Source organism: Apium graveolens, chromosome 1, assembly GCF_009905375.1.
Source record: "Apium graveolens cultivar Ventura chromosome 1, ASM990537v1, whole genome shotgun sequence".
Lineage (NCBI taxonomy): Eukaryota > Viridiplantae > Streptophyta > Magnoliopsida > Apiales > Apiaceae > Apium > Apium graveolens.
Genome location: NC_133647.1, coordinates 131,898,504 through 131,918,943, shown reverse-complemented (window position 1 = coordinate 131,918,943; position 20,440 = coordinate 131,898,504). Strand labels below are relative to the sequence as shown.

General features: G+C 35.1%; 1 protein-coding gene and 1 non-coding gene across 6 annotated transcripts; one reads left to right on the top strand and one right to left on the bottom strand.

Annotated features, from left to right (window-relative positions):
- The first annotated feature begins 413 nt into the window (after positions 1-413).
- LOC141679624 (small nucleolar RNA R71) lies at positions 414-520 on the top strand. Its single transcript, XR_012558145.1, has one exon. It is a non-coding gene; the product is annotated as a small nucleolar RNA R71 (small nucleolar RNA).
- A 5,653-nt stretch (positions 521-6,173) lies between these two features.
- On the bottom strand, positions 6,174-10,169 carry LOC141667014 (purine permease 3-like). 5 transcript variants are annotated; one of them, XM_074473322.1, is made up of 4 exons: positions 10,024-10,169; positions 9,878-9,941; positions 7,407-8,165; positions 6,177-6,851 (listed from the first exon to the last, which is right to left on the bottom strand). In XM_074473322.1, exons 3-4 carry the CDS (start codon positions 8,154-8,156, stop codon positions 6,453-6,455), a joined length of 1,149 nt encoding a protein of 382 aa, XP_074329423.1. In that variant the 5' UTR covers positions 8,157-8,165; positions 9,878-9,941; positions 10,024-10,169; the 3' UTR covers positions 6,177-6,452. The 5 variants fall into 5 exon arrangements, with proteins under 5 accessions (XP_074329407.1, XP_074329441.1, XP_074329423.1 ...); XM_074473306.1 differs by lacking the exons at positions 9,878-9,941; positions 10,024-10,169 and adding an exon at positions 8,591-8,715 and having other exon boundaries at positions 6,174-6,851; XM_074473340.1 differs by lacking the exons at positions 9,878-9,941; positions 10,024-10,169 and adding an exon at positions 8,429-8,579 and having other exon boundaries at positions 6,176-6,851.
- Positions 10,170-20,440: the final 10,271 nt, after the last annotated feature.

Here is a 20,440-nt window from a genome sequence, read left to right as displayed (position 1 = left end):
TAGGATGATAGGTCGCTGGCACAGGCTGCTGTTGTCACTGATAATTATTCACATACTGAACAGATTCGTTGACAAGAGAACACTGATCCGTAGCATGAGAACCTGCACAAAGCTCACAAACCATAGCTATTTGATTAACTCCATACGTAGCCAAAGAATCAACCTTCATTGATAGCGCTTGGAGCTGGGCTGCAATAGCGGTGGCTGCATCAACTTCCAGAATACCTGCTACCTTGCCTGACGTCATCCTCTGAGTTGGGTTTTGATGCTCATTTGCAGCCATCGTCTCGATAAGATTATACGCCTCAGTATAGCTTTTAGCCCATAAGGCGCCTCCAGCTGCTGCATCGAGCATGGGCCGAGATTGGGCCCCCAAACCATTATAAAAACCAGTGATTACCATCCAATCCGGCATTCCATGATGTGGACATTTTCTCAACATTTCCTTGTAGCGTTCCCAAGCCTCGCACATAGATTCTGTAGGTTGCTGCGCAAACTGAGTAAGAGCACTCCTCATAGCAGCAGTCTTTGCCATTGGATAAAACTTCACCAGAAACTTTTGCGCAAGATCTTGCCACATAGTGATGGACCCAGCTGGTTCAGAATGTAACCAGTCTTTAGCCTTATCCCTCAGTGAGAATGGGAAAAGCCTCAACTTGATAGCCTCATCAGTCACGCCATTATACTTAAAAGTGTTGCAGATCTCGACAAAATTCCTTATATGCATGTTGGGGTCTTCAGTTGCCGCTCCTCCAAAAGAAACAGAATTCTGCACCATCTGAATAGTGCCCGGCTTGATTTCAAAGGTGTTAGCTTGAATAGCCGGATGAAGGATGCTTGACTGAATGTCATCAATTTTAGGCCGAGAAAAATCCATAAGAGCTGGATCAGCTTGAACAATACGATCTCCCATGTTTACTGGTTCTTTCTGCTCAGTTCCTGAATCCGAATCCTCAAAATCTAACTTCTCCGGAGTATCAAGAACTTCGTCTTTCTCCTCAGCTGTATCTAAGGTCCTCTTGCGAGCACGAGAACGAGTTTGCATAAACGCTTGCTAAAGTACCTGAAACACAACCGAAAAGAGTAATTAACTACTACGTCCTAATCATTGAGTCCTAATGACCAATGATGGTAAGTACATAAACTAAACAAATACGCCGAGTCCCCGGCAGCGGTGCCAAAAACTTGTTAGGGCGAAATCACGCACTAATATTCACGCAAGTATACGCGTTCGTAAGTAATATAGAATACTTTCTAGTTCGTTCCCTCAGAGACTCAGACTAAGTTATTGTCTAATTAAACTCACTCACCAATGTATGATTACTTCTCAATGTTAAGATAACACTTAAAATTGTTGATTAAATATTAACTATAATTAACTACTTAATTAACCACTTAACTAACACTTCAATTTATCAATAATAAAACACTCATGAGATCACAACTTCATTATTACTTCCTTCTATAGCCATTGTTATTACCTTTAGCATGTGACAGTGATGATATTAATCGAATAACACGAAACTGATAAAAGCCAACTTTCATTGTACTAATACCATTCTACCAAACATCCACAATTAAGATAGAAGTTGAATAGTCATCAATCATGTTGAGTTCCTATATGTCTACAGAAATTGACAACACAACGATTTAAGCACAAGTTATCCCTTTTGATTACATAGGGCAAATAAAACTGTAAGAGTTACCCACTAATCATGCACAACGTACATGAACCTATGCTAGCATGGCAAGTTCTAAATCTCAAGATCCACCGTCGCTTCACAAGAGATTAACACCCTATCTTATATGTTCGCGACGCACATAAGACGAATACGCACAACCAATACTAGATATCATGCAATCATCACACACTAAAGTAATAAAACAATTAACTAAAGAATTTCATAATAAATCCGTTGCAACCCCATGATCACGATTAGCCCATAATAGAACTTATCGCCATCATGGGTTCATATGAAATCATGATAAACAACACAAAAAATAATAACTAAACTAATTATATTAAAACAGAGTACGTCACAAGAGTAAATAAGTCAAAGCAAGAAAACTAGCATCCAACGTTACAACGAAACAAGAATCACAAGAATATATGCTTCCTCTTCGTTGCGGTGTGCTAAATCGGTCTTCTTCCTTATCTCCTTCGCTTCTTGCGCCAAACACAATCTAAAACATAATCTCCTTCATTTTCTCTATGAAAACGTCTCAAATCTACTTATATAATAGTCCCATAAAACTCAGATTACATAGAAGCTGGAAGCCAAACAGAAGTAGAAGTCTAAAATAATTCAGCTTTTTCCCCGACCCTGCGCGGCCGCTCAGCATTTCTGTGCGGGCGCGCAAGGCTGCTGCGCGGCCGCTCAGCATTGCTGCGCGGGCGCGCAGGACCCTACTGGAAAAAATCCAGGTTTGCTCCGTTTCTTCGCCGTAATCTGCCCGTTCTTTTCCTCTCGCAATGGTGAACACATGCCAAGGCTTATTCTTGATGATTCCTCCTCCGAAATGCAACTAATACCCTGAAATGCATAAACACTAGAAAAACGCATCAAATACACAAAATACTTGATTTCAAGACACCAATTTAAGCCATTTTAAGACGTTCTAAGTGGTATAAAATGCCACTTATCAACTTCACTGGAAGAAGTTCAAGAAATTGGTCAAGCCTCAGTGATATAAATCAAGATTGTGGATTTAATCAAGTGACAGAGACCTCGTCAGGGTATCAGATAATTACAGGGATTTAATCTGAAGAAAATCAAGTATCAAAGTCAAGATATGAAGAAACGTCACTGAAGTTAGTCACTCATGAACCAGACAATACATCGAGTGTCAACATTGAAGTGGTGGAATTGATTCATAATTTTCAGAAGATTTTCAGAAGAATGGTTGATGTTCAAGAGTAGTATTAATTCTCTATTAATTAATTAAGTCACATAATTTAATTAAGAAAATAAATTAAATCTGTAAAGATTAATTTATTGATTAATTGAATTAATTGATTAATTAATTCTGAATTAATATTAAGAATTTTTAGAATTATAATTGGATTAAAATCAGTTTTAACTCAGTAAGACAATTGAGATTGAACTGGCATGACAATCTGGATTGTCATACCGATTGTCATGCCAGGCCATTTTCAATAGTCTCACCGAAAGTTATACTGGGAAGAGGATTGTCTTTCCAGTTCATTTTGATAGTCTTGTTGGTTCATTCAATTGTCTCACCGAAAGTCATGGCGGTTCAACAGATTGTCTTGCTAGCTCAATGGATTGTCTTGCCGATTGTCATGCCAATTAACAGATTGTTTTGCCAGTTCAAGAAGGTCTGTTGAATGAATAATAAAAGAAGAAAAACAGCAGAAGTCATTAATCATCCAAAAAAAACACACTCAAGAACAGAAGCAGAAGCCGCACAATATTTCATTTTCATCTTCTAAATTCAAGATCACAATTTCTAGTTTTAAAGTTAAATCCAAACCACTAGAAATCATTCTCTTATTCTTGTGTAACTATCTAGCGGATCAAAATCCCTAGAACTTAATCTCAAATTGCGTTTAGCATTTGATTCTTTTTATTGCAAAAATAGAAAAAGTTCATGTCGAATTTATTCTAGATTTGTGATAATTAATTTGAGATTAATACCTTGTAATCGATACCGTTATTGTAACACCTTTCAAGTTTAATAATATAAACCCAAAAAGTTTGGAAAACCCAATTCTCTCCACCTCCTCCTCCTCCTTAACATCGTTTTCTTGGTGGATACCGGTGGATTGCTTCACACTTGAGGATCAACTGCTAAGGATCTCTGATCGTTGTCTCCGAATTATTTTAAAGGTTAGATTCGATCCCTATGTTTTTACCACGATTTATATGCTTTTATTTGGATTTTATATGTGCGAAAGTGTTTTGCCATGCCCCGCTGCGATTAAAAATCCAACAATGGACTTGAATTTTGTTTCAATTTTTTATTCTGCATTAAATTCAATTATTCGGTATTGTTTGTATTCAACCCCCCCTTCTACAAACACATTGGGACCTAACATATATATATAATATTAGAATTTTATATATTACACATTATAATATTATAATATATATATTGTAATATTACATTATATGTATTATTATATAATTTTGAACATATATTTTTATATTTATGTTAAAAATTAATTAATTATAAAGTTTAATGAAATATAATTATTCAATCATTTAAATAGGTGATAAGGTTTATCAGGTTAACAAAACATCTTTTAGTAATAAATTTAAAACTTTGGGTATCAATTGAGTTGATTTTTCAAATATTAGCTATATATATAAAAACACAATTAATGATCCGGTGGAGTGGTTGAATATGACACGTTAAAACTCTTTCTCTTCAAGTCGCGTGTTCGATCCCAAGCACTTGCAAAATCAATAATTATACAAGTTTTCAGATTTCGGGTTCGGGTTTCGGGTATGAATATCCAATTCAAAAAAATTTCGGGTTTCGAGTATACCCGAATCCGATCCGAAATCCGATGGATCGGGTTCGATTATTCATTTTCGGGTTCGGGTCGGGTTCGGGTATGGATAAAATTTTCGGGTTTGGATATGGATTCTACAATACCCGATCCGATCTGACCCGATTGTCATCCCTATCGGGATATGTAACTAATAGTGGGGTAAGTTAAGGGTGCTCGTGGATTCGATCGGTTGAGTTTTAGGTATTTTTATAATTTAATTAAATTGGTTAATTTTTTTTACCCAAACGTATTATTCGTACATCAATTTGTGTTCGGTTGGATTATTTTGAATGAATTAAATAATTTTATAAAAGGTTTTTAATAATATACAATATCGGACCTTTCAAAAATCGTAAAACTTATAATTTTAGTGCTAATATATGTTATTTTGATTAGCATTATAATTCCAGTAATGTAAATTATAGCGTAGGTTTATATGCATACACGAAATGTAACCGTACGTACATAGTGTATAATATAAATTTGTACACAATATGTTGATATATGTTAAAATTATCGAACAAATTTGTTAAATCGTATTGGTTTTGGGTTGGCAGAAAAAAAAACGTAAAACTCAAACTTACAAGTCAAGTCCAACCAATTTAAATTAGTTTAAAATATTTTAACTCAACTAAATATCGGATTTTTAATTGACTTGATCGGTCGAAAAGAGGGGACGGGGGTATATTAGTCATATTTGATTGGGTTGAGAAACCTATGAATGAACAACCATTATCTAAATCTCAAAGGTCATGTTTGTTTCATGGGATTATAATCCCGGGATAATAATCCGGGGATAACTAATTCTATCAAAATTAGTCCTACGGATTAAATAATTCTATCCTAAGTTTGTTTGAAAGGATTAAGTATAGGATTGAAATATAATCTTTTAAAATTTTATCATATGTTTGTTTTGTGGGATAGTACTTGAGATTGGAATATAGTCCTTTAAATTTTCAATCCTATGTTTGTTTCATATGGGATAACAATGAGGGGATTATAATCTCTTAAAAAATGACTTGTAGGAGGGGATAAAACAATACCTTCTCCCACCAAGCATTAGATGGGATTATAATCCTATCCTCTACTCCAACAAAACAAACATGGGATAAGATAATTTAAAGGATTATAATCCTTTGATAACCCTTCACTAATTTTTTATAAAACAAACATGGGATTGGAAAATTTAAAGGACTATAATCCTATCCCCTACTTAATACCATTAAACAAACATGGCGAAAGAGATTGGAGAAACTCTCATTCTCTTTTGAGTGTCATCCTATTCGTAAATATGTCTATTATTGCATATTTTCATAATCTCAAATAATTCTTTTATTTTTTTGAAACAAGTAAAAAACTTCAATTAATTATAAAAAAAAAAAAATCTTTGAATCGATATATTTCAAATCGGGAAGGTATCCCAATTCCCAAAGGAAATTGAATTTTAAAATATAAAATGTACTAGTATTCGGTATTCTATTACTACGTTGAAATGAACCGATATAAACATGAACAGCTGGCAGAAATCGTGATCTCTATTCTCCCCTTTATACGCGATTGTTGTTTCAGTAGGAAAGAGAGGGGTAGTGTGTGTACGCATACACAGGACAGGATCCTGATTGTCAAGTCTCAAGTGCAATTTGTAACTCATGTGTAGCTCTTAGCATGGCGCTAAAACACCATACAAATATACAATGCAGGTTTAGAATGTTTTTAAACTAGAATAAGATTTTTCAATAAGAATAACATATTTTGATTACACTGTGATCCCAATAAAGTGTCTTCATCAGTCTAGCTGTTTTCTTTCACGTATCAACTCGAATATGAATCTAAGAGACTATGACAAATAAAAACCCGTCCGCAACACTTAGACAGTCAGCTTACAGGCTAGCTTATTTTCGATACCTAGTTTTAATGTTGCAATACTGAATTTTCAAGGGATTTCTGAGGCTTGATCATTAACTTCAGCGACAGACTTTTCTTGATTTATATCTCCAGGTACTTCGATGGATTTATGTTCATTTTCTGCAGCGCGCTTCTTTTTCTTTTCTGACTGATATTCTTCATAAAAGTAAGACAAGGAGCCCCAGCAAGCAAGAAAAAGAGACATTCCCTTTTCAGGTGTAAATTCCTCATTAAAGATAAAAACGGCCAAAACCTCCGAAAGAGGTAACAGAGCTGATATTAGTATGCCAGATAGTAATGAACTGTGACAGAAAATGACTCCAACTGCCCCCAAGAAAAATAGTTGCCATAGAAATGCATCTGCCATTAGTACCAAATAATACATCGCTTTGCCCAGCTCAAATTTCTCCGCCTCTCTGGGAACCGCCTGCATGAGTAGTTATAATTAGCAATATATATTTTAAGGGACAGAATGAGACTGGTAATATTTGTTTGGAAGTAGACTTATCCACCCTACACTATATCTCTTCCTCCCATTGTACAAGATGGACAACAGGTTTTCAACAACACATCAATCACAGTTCTCATCAATACGGGTGTAATCAATGGATTTCGAGGAACAACTCAATGAAGCGGATCTATGTCCTTCAAACTTCAAACTTTAAAAAAGATAAAGAGGTCCACTCCTTGTGGAGTACTCTTTTAAGAGTCTTCCTTTGATTTTTTTTGATTTAATCAATGCTATAAAACAGATTCATAAAAAGATTAAATAAATTTCTGAGAAGAAAAACTTTCATACTTCTATTACAATTTTTGTCTCTTCAACACAAGAAATATACATTATGGTAAATATTATGCACAACTAGTAGGGCTTCTTTTTATTTATCATTGTTTTCAAGATAAAACCAAAGCAGAAAATAAAAGTATCTCGATATTTACTAAAATATAAACCGATGGAGAAGGACCCAGTAGAGATACTAACCGAAAAATCCTTATTAATATACATCCCGACGAAGCAAAAGGCAGTAGCAGAAAGGGCCATAAAAAATTGCATCTCCATGACAAGGGAATAAGTAATGCTTTGTTTAGCTTTCTTGTACAAGAGCTCTATTATTGGAAGGACAAATCCATACAACAATGCAGCTCCAAGCGTCATTAAAAATCCTAATATATAATCCGCTTTGGATTCCTTGGCAGGAAGATCAGAGCCTGTATGAAATGCAAGGACTACAGACCCAGCAGTCAACAATAATATAGCATTGAAGTGTAAGAAAGTGAACTTCTGCTTAACAAGAATCCAGGCAAAAAAAGCGGTGAACCCTAGTTGGCTGGCTAGTACAAGAGAATAAGTGGAGACAGGAAGACGAGAAACACCGGCAGAGTCCATGTAATCATCCGCACCGATGAGAATTCCTATGACTATACAGAGGAGGATGAGGACTCCTGAGATCGAACAAAATTTAGTTTTCGGGCCTCCCTTCCTTCTCCGATATATATAAGAAATTATAATTGGAATCGCAAGAAATGGAAAACCAGCTGTTTCTAAAGCGCACATCAACCAAATTCTCTTTCCGCCTTTGACAGAATACAGCCTGTTCGTAAGGGGAGCGATACAGTTGCCTATACTTAGTATCAAGCAGTTGAACACAAGCAGATACCTTTTCATGCTTTTGCTCATGCCTTTTGCCTCTGGTCCTTCCGACCGATTGTCAGAACGTACACCATCCTCCATCGTGGATAGCTGCTTGATGAAATTACGCAATCAGCAGTGGAAATAGGTAAAAAAAATTAAATTACAGTCATAATGTTGAAGGAAATGCACACAGATAAGAAAAAATAATAAAAAAACAAGGTATCAATTAGTTTGCACAAAATCGTCAGATAGAAAAAAACTAAGTGGATTAAATGCAGATAGAAACACAAATTTAAAAATTTTTAAGTTATAAAAACCAGAGAAAATTTTAAAGAAATTTAATATGAAGTTTAAGAACATACAACACTAACTCAGTGTTTAACCAATCTTGCTGCTGACTACTTAAAACTTGCTAAATGGACAGTAGATGCCTCATACCAGCCCTCATTCTAACTATATATTTATATAATAAATTTAATTGTTAACGCCAACACCTTTAGCCTTGTTCTTTACATAGAAAATGCCCACCTTACATTTTGCAAAGCTTGCATCATCATTTGGATTTTGATGCAGCTAAAGAAGCCTAAGCAAGTCTAAGATAACATATGCATAGATGACTTTTGGTTTTATGGGCCAACATGTGTTGCGCAAAGTTTAACAAATCAAGCCAACATTGTTGACTGGCCCCAATTTCAGTAATGAAGACAAGTGAGTGAGTGACTAAGAACCTACTAAAAATTTGATTTATTGCAGTGCCCCAAGGGTAAACCTCCGATATCCCACCATATAAATCAAAGTATACTTTTAGAATAACGGTTTAGGTAAATTTAAATCTGATTGGACTAAATTAAACACTGTACCAAAATTAAACAAACTAAATTCAGCCATGCGCTCAGTGTATGCAAAAGACTTCTGCGTTATATTTGGCATAGAACAAGAACTTATTACAAAACAGAGCACACACAGATTTAAGGAGTAACGGTAACATACAATAACCAATCATCAGAGAAGAGTTAACACGATTTTTGAAATCAGAGTTTTGAATCGAAAAGAGATCTATATCAAAGTAATATTTTACTACAGAACAATGAAAATTTATCCAAGGGAGGAAAAAATAAATAATTTAATAACTCCTACATTTTTGGGTACCCATAGAGTAGAATCACAACCCAGGCAATCTTGTTCATTAGTATCTGTCATCTAAAGTCACAATCTAAGATTAGGATAGGGCAATGGGGCCTCATATGATAGGAAGGGACAGAAAGAGTGGAATCTTCGCAACTTGGTTTAGAGTTGTACAGTTTCTAGACCCTAGTGTGTGTAACTACTAGTTTTCGACAAGCTTTTCCCTTTGTAGTTATACTTCTCGGCATAGGAGTAAGATCGGCGTACATCTCAATTCATACTCACTCTCCCCAGATGTAGTGGGACATAATGGGTGTGCTTGGTTTAGAACAAACAGACCATAAACAATATTACGGAAAACACATGCAATAGACCAACTAAAAAGACATTACTGTAGACCAACATATGCGCTCCAAAAAGACATTATTGTACTTAAGAACAACTAACGATAGACCAATATAGACTCGATAAATTACTGTAGTAAAGAAGAACCAACTACAGAGCACATAGATAAAACACATTATCAAAACTATCAAAACAAATCAAATGCGTTCTTGATCGAACACAAAAGATTTTAATCAAACTGTTCACATTCTCGCACAAACTATATTTATGCAAAAATATATAGTAAAGAACTGAATTTAGCACCAGAAAAAAACCCATTCCTTCACATTTATAGAGAATTATAAGAGTACCTGAAGAGATGATGAATCAAGAATACAACAGGCCTTAATTTAAGCAAGAAATGTCTGTAACAATCTACATGAAAAAATAAGATAAACAAGATTAGTACAACGACTTAAAAAGAATAAGTAACACACACATATGCAAACAAACCAACATTTAAGATTCTTCAGTACTTATCAGATATACAAAGTACTGATAAATTATCCTCCATTTAAGGAAAGAATTTGTGAAGAAAAATTGTGATTGTTATTGTCTTTTACTAGGTGTATCAGTGTATGAGTGTTAGCAGGAGACTAGGAGTGATTTGTTAATGTTTATCTACTTAACAGAAACAAACAAATCTGTACATTTAAAACTTGTGATGACTTGTGTTAAGTTGTTCGGTTCCCTGTTTTTGTGGGTGAATAATCCACCAACCTTTGGTAATTATATCTGGGCTCCGTTTGATTTCTGGACCAGTTGAACACAAGTTTTGAGAAACTAGCCCACCATAAATTTACAAATATAGGCCACTTCGCCATTTGAAGTGGCGCCGGACCAAACTATGCCACTTGAAGAGGCGTAGTCTTTATTTGTTTTTTTTCCTTTTTGTTTCTTTCTCCGTTGGCCGATTAATAACATTCAACAAGGTTTTTGGGAGCATTAGAAATCATAATATATTCTTATAATTTTAATTTTTTTTGCTTAATATTGTAGTAAAAGTACACTACTTTTATTTGATTAAAAAAAATCAGGGAAAAAAAATTAAAGAAACTATATTTATATGTACCCGAACATGGTACCTTGGAAAGAATTGTGAACTAGTGTAACGAAGAGTGATTTTTAATTTTTTTGAAAATATAATTATTTACTCCAAAATTTAAATTTTATAACTTCATATAGTAATATTTCTAGACTACTTTGACTAAAAAAATTGAATTTAAGAAAAAAAATTAGATAAATGATTTTTAGCCACCCGAAAATGGTAAGAAAGTAAGAAAAAAGTTAGAAATAATACAGTAAATTGGCAAAATATATTTTTTTATAAAATGAGCATACTAAATTTGAAATTACAATTTTATAGATTGACGTAGTATAGATTACTATACTCCATTTTTGTTTTCTGTTATAAAATGAATAGAAAGTAGTAAATATAAAATAGTTAAGTGAGATTATTATGTAGAAATTTTTTGTTATCTCGAATACAACTTCAAGCTTGAAACTACAACAACTTAAAAAAACAGTACTTGAAAACACAACTAGATTGAAAATAAGTGGGGACAATCCCAGATTTGAATTTATTCAATTCGAGCGTCGTTGATGGTGGTTTCCACTTCCCGCACCTTCTCAACCACCTGAGCACGAATCGTAACACATTTATCTCGGATTCCACGCTACAGAAACACATTTATTGCCTCTCCATCACAATAATGGTTAAGATAAATATGGATGAGATTATAAACTTATATTAGAGATGACAATTGGAAATTGATATTTATAGCGATAAATATGAATGCAACGATCGCAATAGAATAACTCAACCACTCAACAAGCAACATATCAACAAATGCAGCGACTCGCATAAGAAATTAAATCATACAAATCAGCTTACAAACTAGAGTCGTGCGTGTGTGCAGATGCTTACAGATATACTATCGCAACTAGATCGACAATCATGATTCACTACTTATCAAAACAATCGCAAGTTTATAAATAGAATAAAAGCTAGACTCAAAATAATTTATAACACTTCAATTCTTATATTGGAGTTTTATACAGATTCATGCTTTTATTCAGAACAAAACAACACATATATGCTTATTTGATCATGCAATGAGTGAGGTCAACAAAAGACTTATACAATAGTACCCATATAGCGAGCGTTAGGTTAGCGGATCCCAGACTATAAAAGTCTTAGGTCACTAGGCACAAAGTCCCCTAAGAACTTAATAACTCGAGTACTAAAGAGCCCACTCGTGATCAATTATCCAATTTTCTCCAATTTTAAATATCCATGTCTTTTATTATTAAGAGAATATTCTAAATTCTAAATATAAATAAGCCATTAAACCTCGACAAACAAACAAACCATGACTATGATCTAGCACTCTAGCAACCTATAAGACTTAGTGAAATACAAGTGTCTCTAGCATGCAAATCAAGCTTAATACGACTTAACATCTCTAAACACGACATCACTACACTAGTATCAATATCACAAGTCAACTGGAAAAATTATCTAAGGGATCATTTTATAATGCAAATGCATGAAAACTATATGAACAAAATAACATAAAACTATCAAAAATAAAAAAAAACTATATGGCAAAATATGTAAACTATATGAACTAAACTATCATGAACATGCAACTATATGTGACTCACACAAAAACATAATCCTTCAACTACTACCCCTAAACTTAAAATATTCACTATCCTCAGTGAAGGTAATAGTAAGGAATTCAGGCATACCTAATCAGAATCAGGCTCCTCACCCTCAACGGGTGGAGTACCAGGCGTGTCCGGAGGAGGATACACGGAGTCCTCACCAAAAACTGGCCACTGGATGTCAACACTGGTGGCTCTAAATGCAGTCTCAAGTTCCTGGGTGAGATCACGTGCAAACCTGTTGTGGATGTCATGCATCACATCCATCCTCCTCGCCAAACGCCTGTACTGCATCATGCTTGTGGCGCCCTCCAAACCCGGGTCAGAAGTTTGGGGTCCACACACACACACACCTTATTTATAACCTGCTTATAACAATAATAAAGATAATAATAATATGCAGTGACCCTACTTACCAACTGCCACGGACCGCAACAGGTTAAAGTATGCACACAAGCCACACACACACTTTATATTACAAACGTCCAAATCTCAACTATTCAAACTCAAAACTGAGTATTAAACATTATTACAAACTTTTACAAACTTAAATTATCTCAAAAGATGTTTACTAGCTTAACTCGATCAACCTGAAACCCTAGCTTTCGCGCTGGACTGGGGATCCTCGCTACCAACTGGTTCCTTCTTAACTGGAAAAGAACATAAACAACATCGCACAAATGAGCTAACTAGCTCAGCAAGTCTCAATGACAAGACTGAGAATAATGATCATCAAGTGAAAAGGGTTATGATCCCAAGTGAACAATAAATTATGATTTAGAATTGGATATTATATTTTCATTTTAAAAACCAAGGTTAGGCTGCTGATCAGTCACGCACTAACCCCGAGCAAAGCACACAGCACTGCTCTAACTATTGGATCCAAGGCACACATTGGCCTAACTTGACCATTAATATGGTCTGACCACGAATCTGGTCCACAATTTTATAAAAATAATTCAATTCTAACATAATAACTGAATAAATAATGTAAAGCAATAAACAGAATCATAAACAACATTGGATGTTCGATAAGGAAATGGTTTAATCTTTACAAGGGATCAGTATGGCAATTTCAAAGCTTGACTGTTAAGTAATGAAAGAATTGGATAACAAAGAAATCAATGTTTCAGGGTTACCAGGAATTGGTATTTCAAAGCATAAGGTACAATGGTTTGAATATGTAAATAATTCGATTCAAGGTTTGGTATTTAGTTTGTATGTATTTGTGGAGTAGTATCGTATATTTGTGGTTCGTATGTGGGTGTACAACAATCAATGGTTTAGAAATAACAAGGTTTACTGCTCAAGAGCAATATTGGAATCAGGGTTTTGGGTTCAGTGCTTCAAAGCACTTGCAATATAAAACAGGATTATCAATCAACTATAATATATCTCGAGAAAGTTCAGAACACTTGCCTGGTATTAGCTTGCTATACTTCTCTAACTTTCAATCACAACCGCCTACTCCTCGACTATCTGTTTCCCTTTCCTATGCCTTGCCTCTTCTGCTAACATATCATAAGCATCTATCAATATTCAACTCATATGATTCTATTCGATACACACTTCTATATACCTGTCGTTTTACCCAAATCCGATTAGCGGATTGAAAGTAACGCTATAAACAAGTAAACACCGAACATATAGACCGACAGTCAAATAGCAAGTCACATATAACACATAACACATCAATTAATCAATGACATATCATTTATAGAGGAGTCTCGGGTTGTAAACAGGCTTTCGGGTATTTAAAATAATTTTTAAAATATTTTTTGGAATTAAAAAGGGTCGTTGGATCAATTTTAAAGTAACAAACAGGGTTCGGTTGACCAAATCTGACTTCAAAACAATTTTATAATAATTATCGAGCCTTGAAAACAATTTAAAATAATATTTTAAAGCTCGAAACTATTTTTTGGAATTTTTAAATCATTTTTAAATAATTAAATCTAATTAAATAATTAATTAAATCAATTAATTTTCGAATTAATTGACCAATTAATCAATTAAATATTAACTGAAATGAATTAACTAATTAATTCAGATTTATTTTTGAATTAAAAATAATTTTGGAATTAAAATAATTTTTTTTGGAATTTTCAGAAATTAAAAACGAATTTTTATAATTAAAATAAATAGAAAATATGATTTTTAAACATTTTTAAAACAGAAATCCTATTTCTGCAATTTTCCAGAAACTTCATGGACCAAACTGTATCGTTCCGAAAAGTTAAGGTACTAAACTGAAATTTTGCAGGGGGTCGCCGGAAAATGTTCCGTGTCGCCGGAGAAGACGATTCCGGCGTCCTCACCCCACCAACACCTCCAGATCATATCTACACAATACCAGAAACATAACCATGCCATCAAATCACTCAACCCATACTTGAGTTGGCTGAAATTTGGCCGAGAAGTTCGCCGGTTTCCGGCGAACTCGACGTAAACTTCAAAACACAACTCTTTTCGATTCAGACATCCTCTGTTAACGAGCTATATACCAATCGATTGCAAATTTTATAAGGAACACCACCCACTATAATACAACAGCTAATAACCCCTAGATCAAAAAGCCCTAAATTTCAATTAAGAACATTCATAGAGATTATAAACCCTAATTTCAAAATTCAAAAATCAAACTCAATTTTGAACATGTTATTGAACTCCAAATCAGTCATATAATATATCAAAATCATCAGGAAAACAAGCTCTACAACATGCAATCATCAAATCATTCAAACAATCATCCGAACAAAAAATCATATTTTTAATCAAATTAATTCGAAAATAAATAAAAAATATAGAAAATAAACCTTGATTTCTGTAGTTCTGAAACTTGAATAAACTGATAGAACACTCCGAGACCTTCGATTTGGTTACTCGAGCTTTCCAAACAGAGATCACTAACACCTTGATTTGTTGGTTTGATTCTCAGAAAGGTTTATGAATATATGAATTTTCTCTGGAAAATTATATAATTACTGTTTGCAAATGATTTTCTGTACGAAATAAAATACGGTAAAGGCTATTTATAATTACGGAAAATTAGTATCTTGTTGGATCATTCCGGATATAGAATGGTACGTTTATTTATAAAAACTGATACAAACGGTACCGGTTTTCGGGATAATTATCCAAACTAGTACAATTTGTACTGCGATCTTGGTCTCAGCGCCTGGTTACACGTATTACGAGGTGATAATTGTGATAGTTTAATAAAAAGATCCCGTTTATCGAAAATACGAGTTTTATCGATTTACTGAAACGAATAATGTATCAAAAATGTTGCGCCGAGACCCGCGCAGGACAAACCGTACGTCGGATCGAAAAAGTCGAAATATGGAAAATGCTCGGAATATTGCAATTAGGTTAGGAAGGAGTTCTCGGAAGAGTTTTGAGCTATAAAAATGTAAAAACGGATGACGTCGGTTGGTTCCCGATTGTATAAAATAGTTTTTAAATACTCGGAAAAAGAATTTATAAAATCCGTATATTTCCAATAAAATCATAAATCAACATAAAAATAAATAGGAAGATATGACAGTTATTTATATTTTATTTTGGACATATAAAAATTAAAATACTCAATTAATATTATTTTTAAACATCCAAACACATATAACACTTAACAAATAATTCATAGAATAGATACTGAACATACATAATATTTATTTATCAGCAAAATAATTACACGATATATCGATACGTGAAAAACATTGTGAATGTGCTCCATGTGCGGAGGTAACGCCAACTCGTAAGCTACTTTGTCAATGCGCTTTAGAATCTCAAAATGTCCGATATATCTTGGGCTCAGCTTCACTTTCTTTCCAAATCTCGTGAATCCCTTCCACGGTGATACTTTTAGTAATACCAAATTCCCTTCTTCGAATTCCATGTCTTTCCTTGATTGATCTGCATATTTCCTTTGACGATCTTGTATTGCTATCAATCTCTTCTGGATAACTTCAATAACTTCATTTGTTTGCTGCACTAATTCAGGTCCAAGTATTTTTCGTTCTCTTACCTCGTCACAATATACTGGAGATCTGCATTTGCGTCCATAAAGAGCTTCATAGGGTGGCATCCCAATACTGGTGTGACAACTGTTGTTGTAAGCAAATTCTATGAGGGGTAAATGCTCGTCCCAACTTCCTTTGAAATCAATAGCACAAACACGTAACATGTCTTCGATTGTCTAAATCGTTCTTTCACGCCGGCCGTCCGTTTGTGGATGGTAAGCCGTACTCATATTCAGTCTCGTTCCCAAACATTCTTGAAAAGTCTTCTAAATCTTGAATTAAATCTTGGATCTCGATCGGATACGATAGACACAGGAACTCCATGACGAACTACAATTTCTTTCAAGTACATATGGAATAACTTGTCGAGTGAAAATCTTTCATTTATAGGCAGAAAATGAGCTGACTTGGTAAGTCTATCCACTATAACCCAGATGGCATCATGATTAGCTTTTGTCCTTGGTAATCCAACTATGAAATCCATGGCAATATGCTCCCACTTCCACTCTGGAATTTCCAATAGCTGTAGCAACCCACTTGGTCTCCGATGCTCTGCGTTACACTCTGACATGTTTAACATCTGCTAATGCATTTCGTAATTTCCCTCTTCATATCTGGCCACCAATAGTTTTCCTTTAAATCTCTGTACATTTTGGTACTCCCTGGATGGATTCAATACCTTGAACTATGAGCTTCCTGTAAAATTTCATTCTTCAACTCCGTTACTGGTGGAATCCAAATTCTAGAAGAAAACCTAAGAATACCTTGATCGTCCTTTTGCATGCACAATTCTTCACCTACCAAACGATTTATGTCCTGATCCATTACTTCTTCTCGACACTTCTTTATCTTCTCTAATAACTCCGGCTGGAAAGTCATACTATACACTTTTGTTTCATCAGACTTGCAAACTCTAATCTCCAATTCCAGTTTCTGAAATTCCTTGTATATTTCTTCGGGTAATGATAACACATTTAACTTTTCCTTCCGACTCAACGCGTCTACTACAACATTCGCTTTACCGGGATGATAATTAATTGTACAGTCGTAATCCTTGATCAATTCTAACCATCTCCTATGTCTCATATTAAGCTTCATCTGTGTGAATATGTATTTCAAACTTTTGTGATCCGTGTAAATCTCGCATTTTTGTCCATATAGATAATGTCTCCAAATTTTCAAAGCGAAAATTATGGCTGCTAACTCCAAATCATGAGTAGGATATTTCTGTTCGTGTGATTTCAGTTGCCTTGACGCATACGCAATCACCTTATCATGCTGCATCAGAACACGTCCGAGTCCTTTATGAGAAGCATCGCTATAAATTACGAAATTTCCTTGATCGTCGGGAAGTGACAAAATAAGTGCCGTGATTAATCTTCGCTTCAATTCCTGAAAACTTTCTTCGCATTTATCGTTCCATATAAACTTTTCATTCTTCCATGTAAGCTTTGTCAATGGTGTTGCAACCCTTGAGAAATTTTGAACGAATCGACGATAATATCCCGTTAATCCCAAGAAACTTCTTACCTCTGTTGGTGTTCTTGGTCTTTCCCAATTTTTAATTGCTTCAATCTTTGTTGGGTCCACTTTAATCCCTTCATTACTGACTATAGGTTCTAAGAACTGAACTTCCTGTAACCAAAACTCACACTTTGAGAATTCAGCATATAACTTCTTTTTCCTTAAAATCTCCAAAGCTATTCTCAAATGTTCTGCATGATCCTCTTCTGTCTTTGAATAAATCAAAATATCGTCTATAAAAACAATAACAAACTTGTCCAAGTATTCCTTAAAAATTCTGTTCATCAGGTCCATAAACGCTGCCAGGGCATTGGTCAATCCAAAAGACATTACTAAAAACTCATAATGTCCATACCTCGTCCTGAAAGCTGTCTTTGGTATATCTTCTGGCTTAATCTTTAGTTGATGATATCCCGATCTTAAGTCAATCTTGGAGAAGTACTTGGTTCCCTTCAATTGGTCAAACAATTCATCAATTCTAGGTAACGAATACTTGTTCTTGATTGTAAGCTTGTTGAGCTCCCGATAATCGATGCACAGTCTCATGCTCCCATCTTTCTTCTTGAAAAACAATACCGGTGCACCCAACGGGAATACACTGGGTCTGATTACTCCTTTCTCTAACAACTCTTGCAATTGCTTCGCTAGTTCTTTCATCTCAACGGGCGCCATTCTATACGGGGCCTTGGATACTGGTTCTGTTCCAGGTGCTAAGTCGATTGCAAACTCAATTTCTCTATCTGGAGGAAGTCTTGGTAACTCATCAAGAAACACGTCTGGAAATTCATTAACTACCGGAATATCTTCAAATTTTGCTGGCTCCTAACTTCTATCAATCACATATGCAACGAAATGCTCGCATCCTTGTCGTAGTAACTTCTTGGCTTGAATCGTCGTTAAGAACTTCTTTGCTTGCTTCTGGCCCTTAAACGTTACTATCCTTTCGTCTGGCGTCTTTACCATTACCTTTTTATTTCGACAATCTATCTGGGCATCGTGCTTAGATAACCAATCCATTCCTAAGATAACGTCAAATTCTCCTAACTTAAATGGTATCAAATCTACACAAAACTTACTACCAGATGTCTCAATCTCACAATTACCACAAATTTGGTTAACAGATACACGTTCTTGATTTGCTAATTCCACAGTCATTATTTCATTTAAATACTCAATTGGACAGTTTAACTTACTAACAAAATCTTGTGAAATGAACGATCGAGTTGCTCCCGAATCTATTAACACTTTGGCACATAAAGAATTCACATTAAGCGTACCTGCCACGACATCAGTATCCTGGATAGCATCCTTCACAGACATATCAAAAACTCTAGCCCTTGGAGTCTCATTCACTGCTGGGGTAGATCCCATAATTCTCAATGCATTACTAACTGGGGCTGGTGTCTTGCAATCCCTGGCTATATGTCCTGGCTTCCCACATTTAAAGCACGTAAATCCAATAGCTGGAACCTTAACTGCTGGATTCCGGATAGGTTGATCCTTGTTTGCTGGCTCTCTTGCTGGCTGATTTCGGCACTCCCTCGAATAGTGCCCTTTCTGGTTACACTTGAAACAAACTACATTCAACTTATTACAAACTCTTCCATGTTTCTTTCCACATACCTGACAATCTGGAAAAGTTAATCTCAATTGATTTGGCTGATTCCCATTGACTGGACGGTTGCCCTGGCCTCCGTCGCCTGCATTTTGTCTCTTGAAATTAAAATTTCTCCCTGGCTGAAACTTGCCCTTCTTAAAATTTGGAAACTTCCCTGATTGTGACTTACCTTCATTCCCTTCGGACTTTCTCTTCTTACTTTCTTTTTCCTTCTGTGACATCTCACTCTCTGTCTCTGCAATCATGGCCTTCTGTACAACTCCTGCATAGGTATTCAACTCAAAAATGGCCACCTTTCCTCTGATCCATGGCTTCAGACCTTACTGGAATCTTTTGGCCTTCTTCCTGTCAGTATCCACATATGACGGAACATACCTTGACAACTCTTTAAACTTACTCTCATAATCTGCCACCGACATATTTCCTTGCTTTAATTCTAAAAACTTTAGCTCCATCTGATCCTGAACAAACTGGGGAATATACTTTTCTAAAAACAATTCCTTAAACCTCTCCCAAGTAATAACATCTGTACCTTCCAATGTCTTCACAATCTCCCACCAATAGGTGGCCTCATTCTTCAAGTAATAGCTCGCAAACTCAACCTTCTATTCTTCCTTCACCTTTACTAAGGCAAATGACTTCTCTATTTCCTTTAACCAAACATTTGCTTCAATCGGATCTAAGGAACCCTTGAATTCTGGCGGGTTTACCGCCTGAAAAGTTTTGAAAGTTACCTGGGGATTGGTCTGCCTTTGTTGTTGTTGTGCCAGGTGAACTGTTTGTTGGGCCAAGATTTGGAGAATCTGGGCTATTGCTGGGTCTATGGGTCCTGGGTTTGCATTCTGGTTTGTATTATCTTGGTTGTTATTGTTGTTGTTGTTAGTTTCTTCATTCTGGGTGTTGGTGCGGGTATTTCTTCTGGGAGGCACTTTCTGTAAAGAATCAAACAACTTATTTAGCTTTTAAATCAAATCCTTTGCATAAAAGAAAAGTTTTGGTAAAACATAAATATCTCTTTTTGAAAACAGTTGTAACAGTTG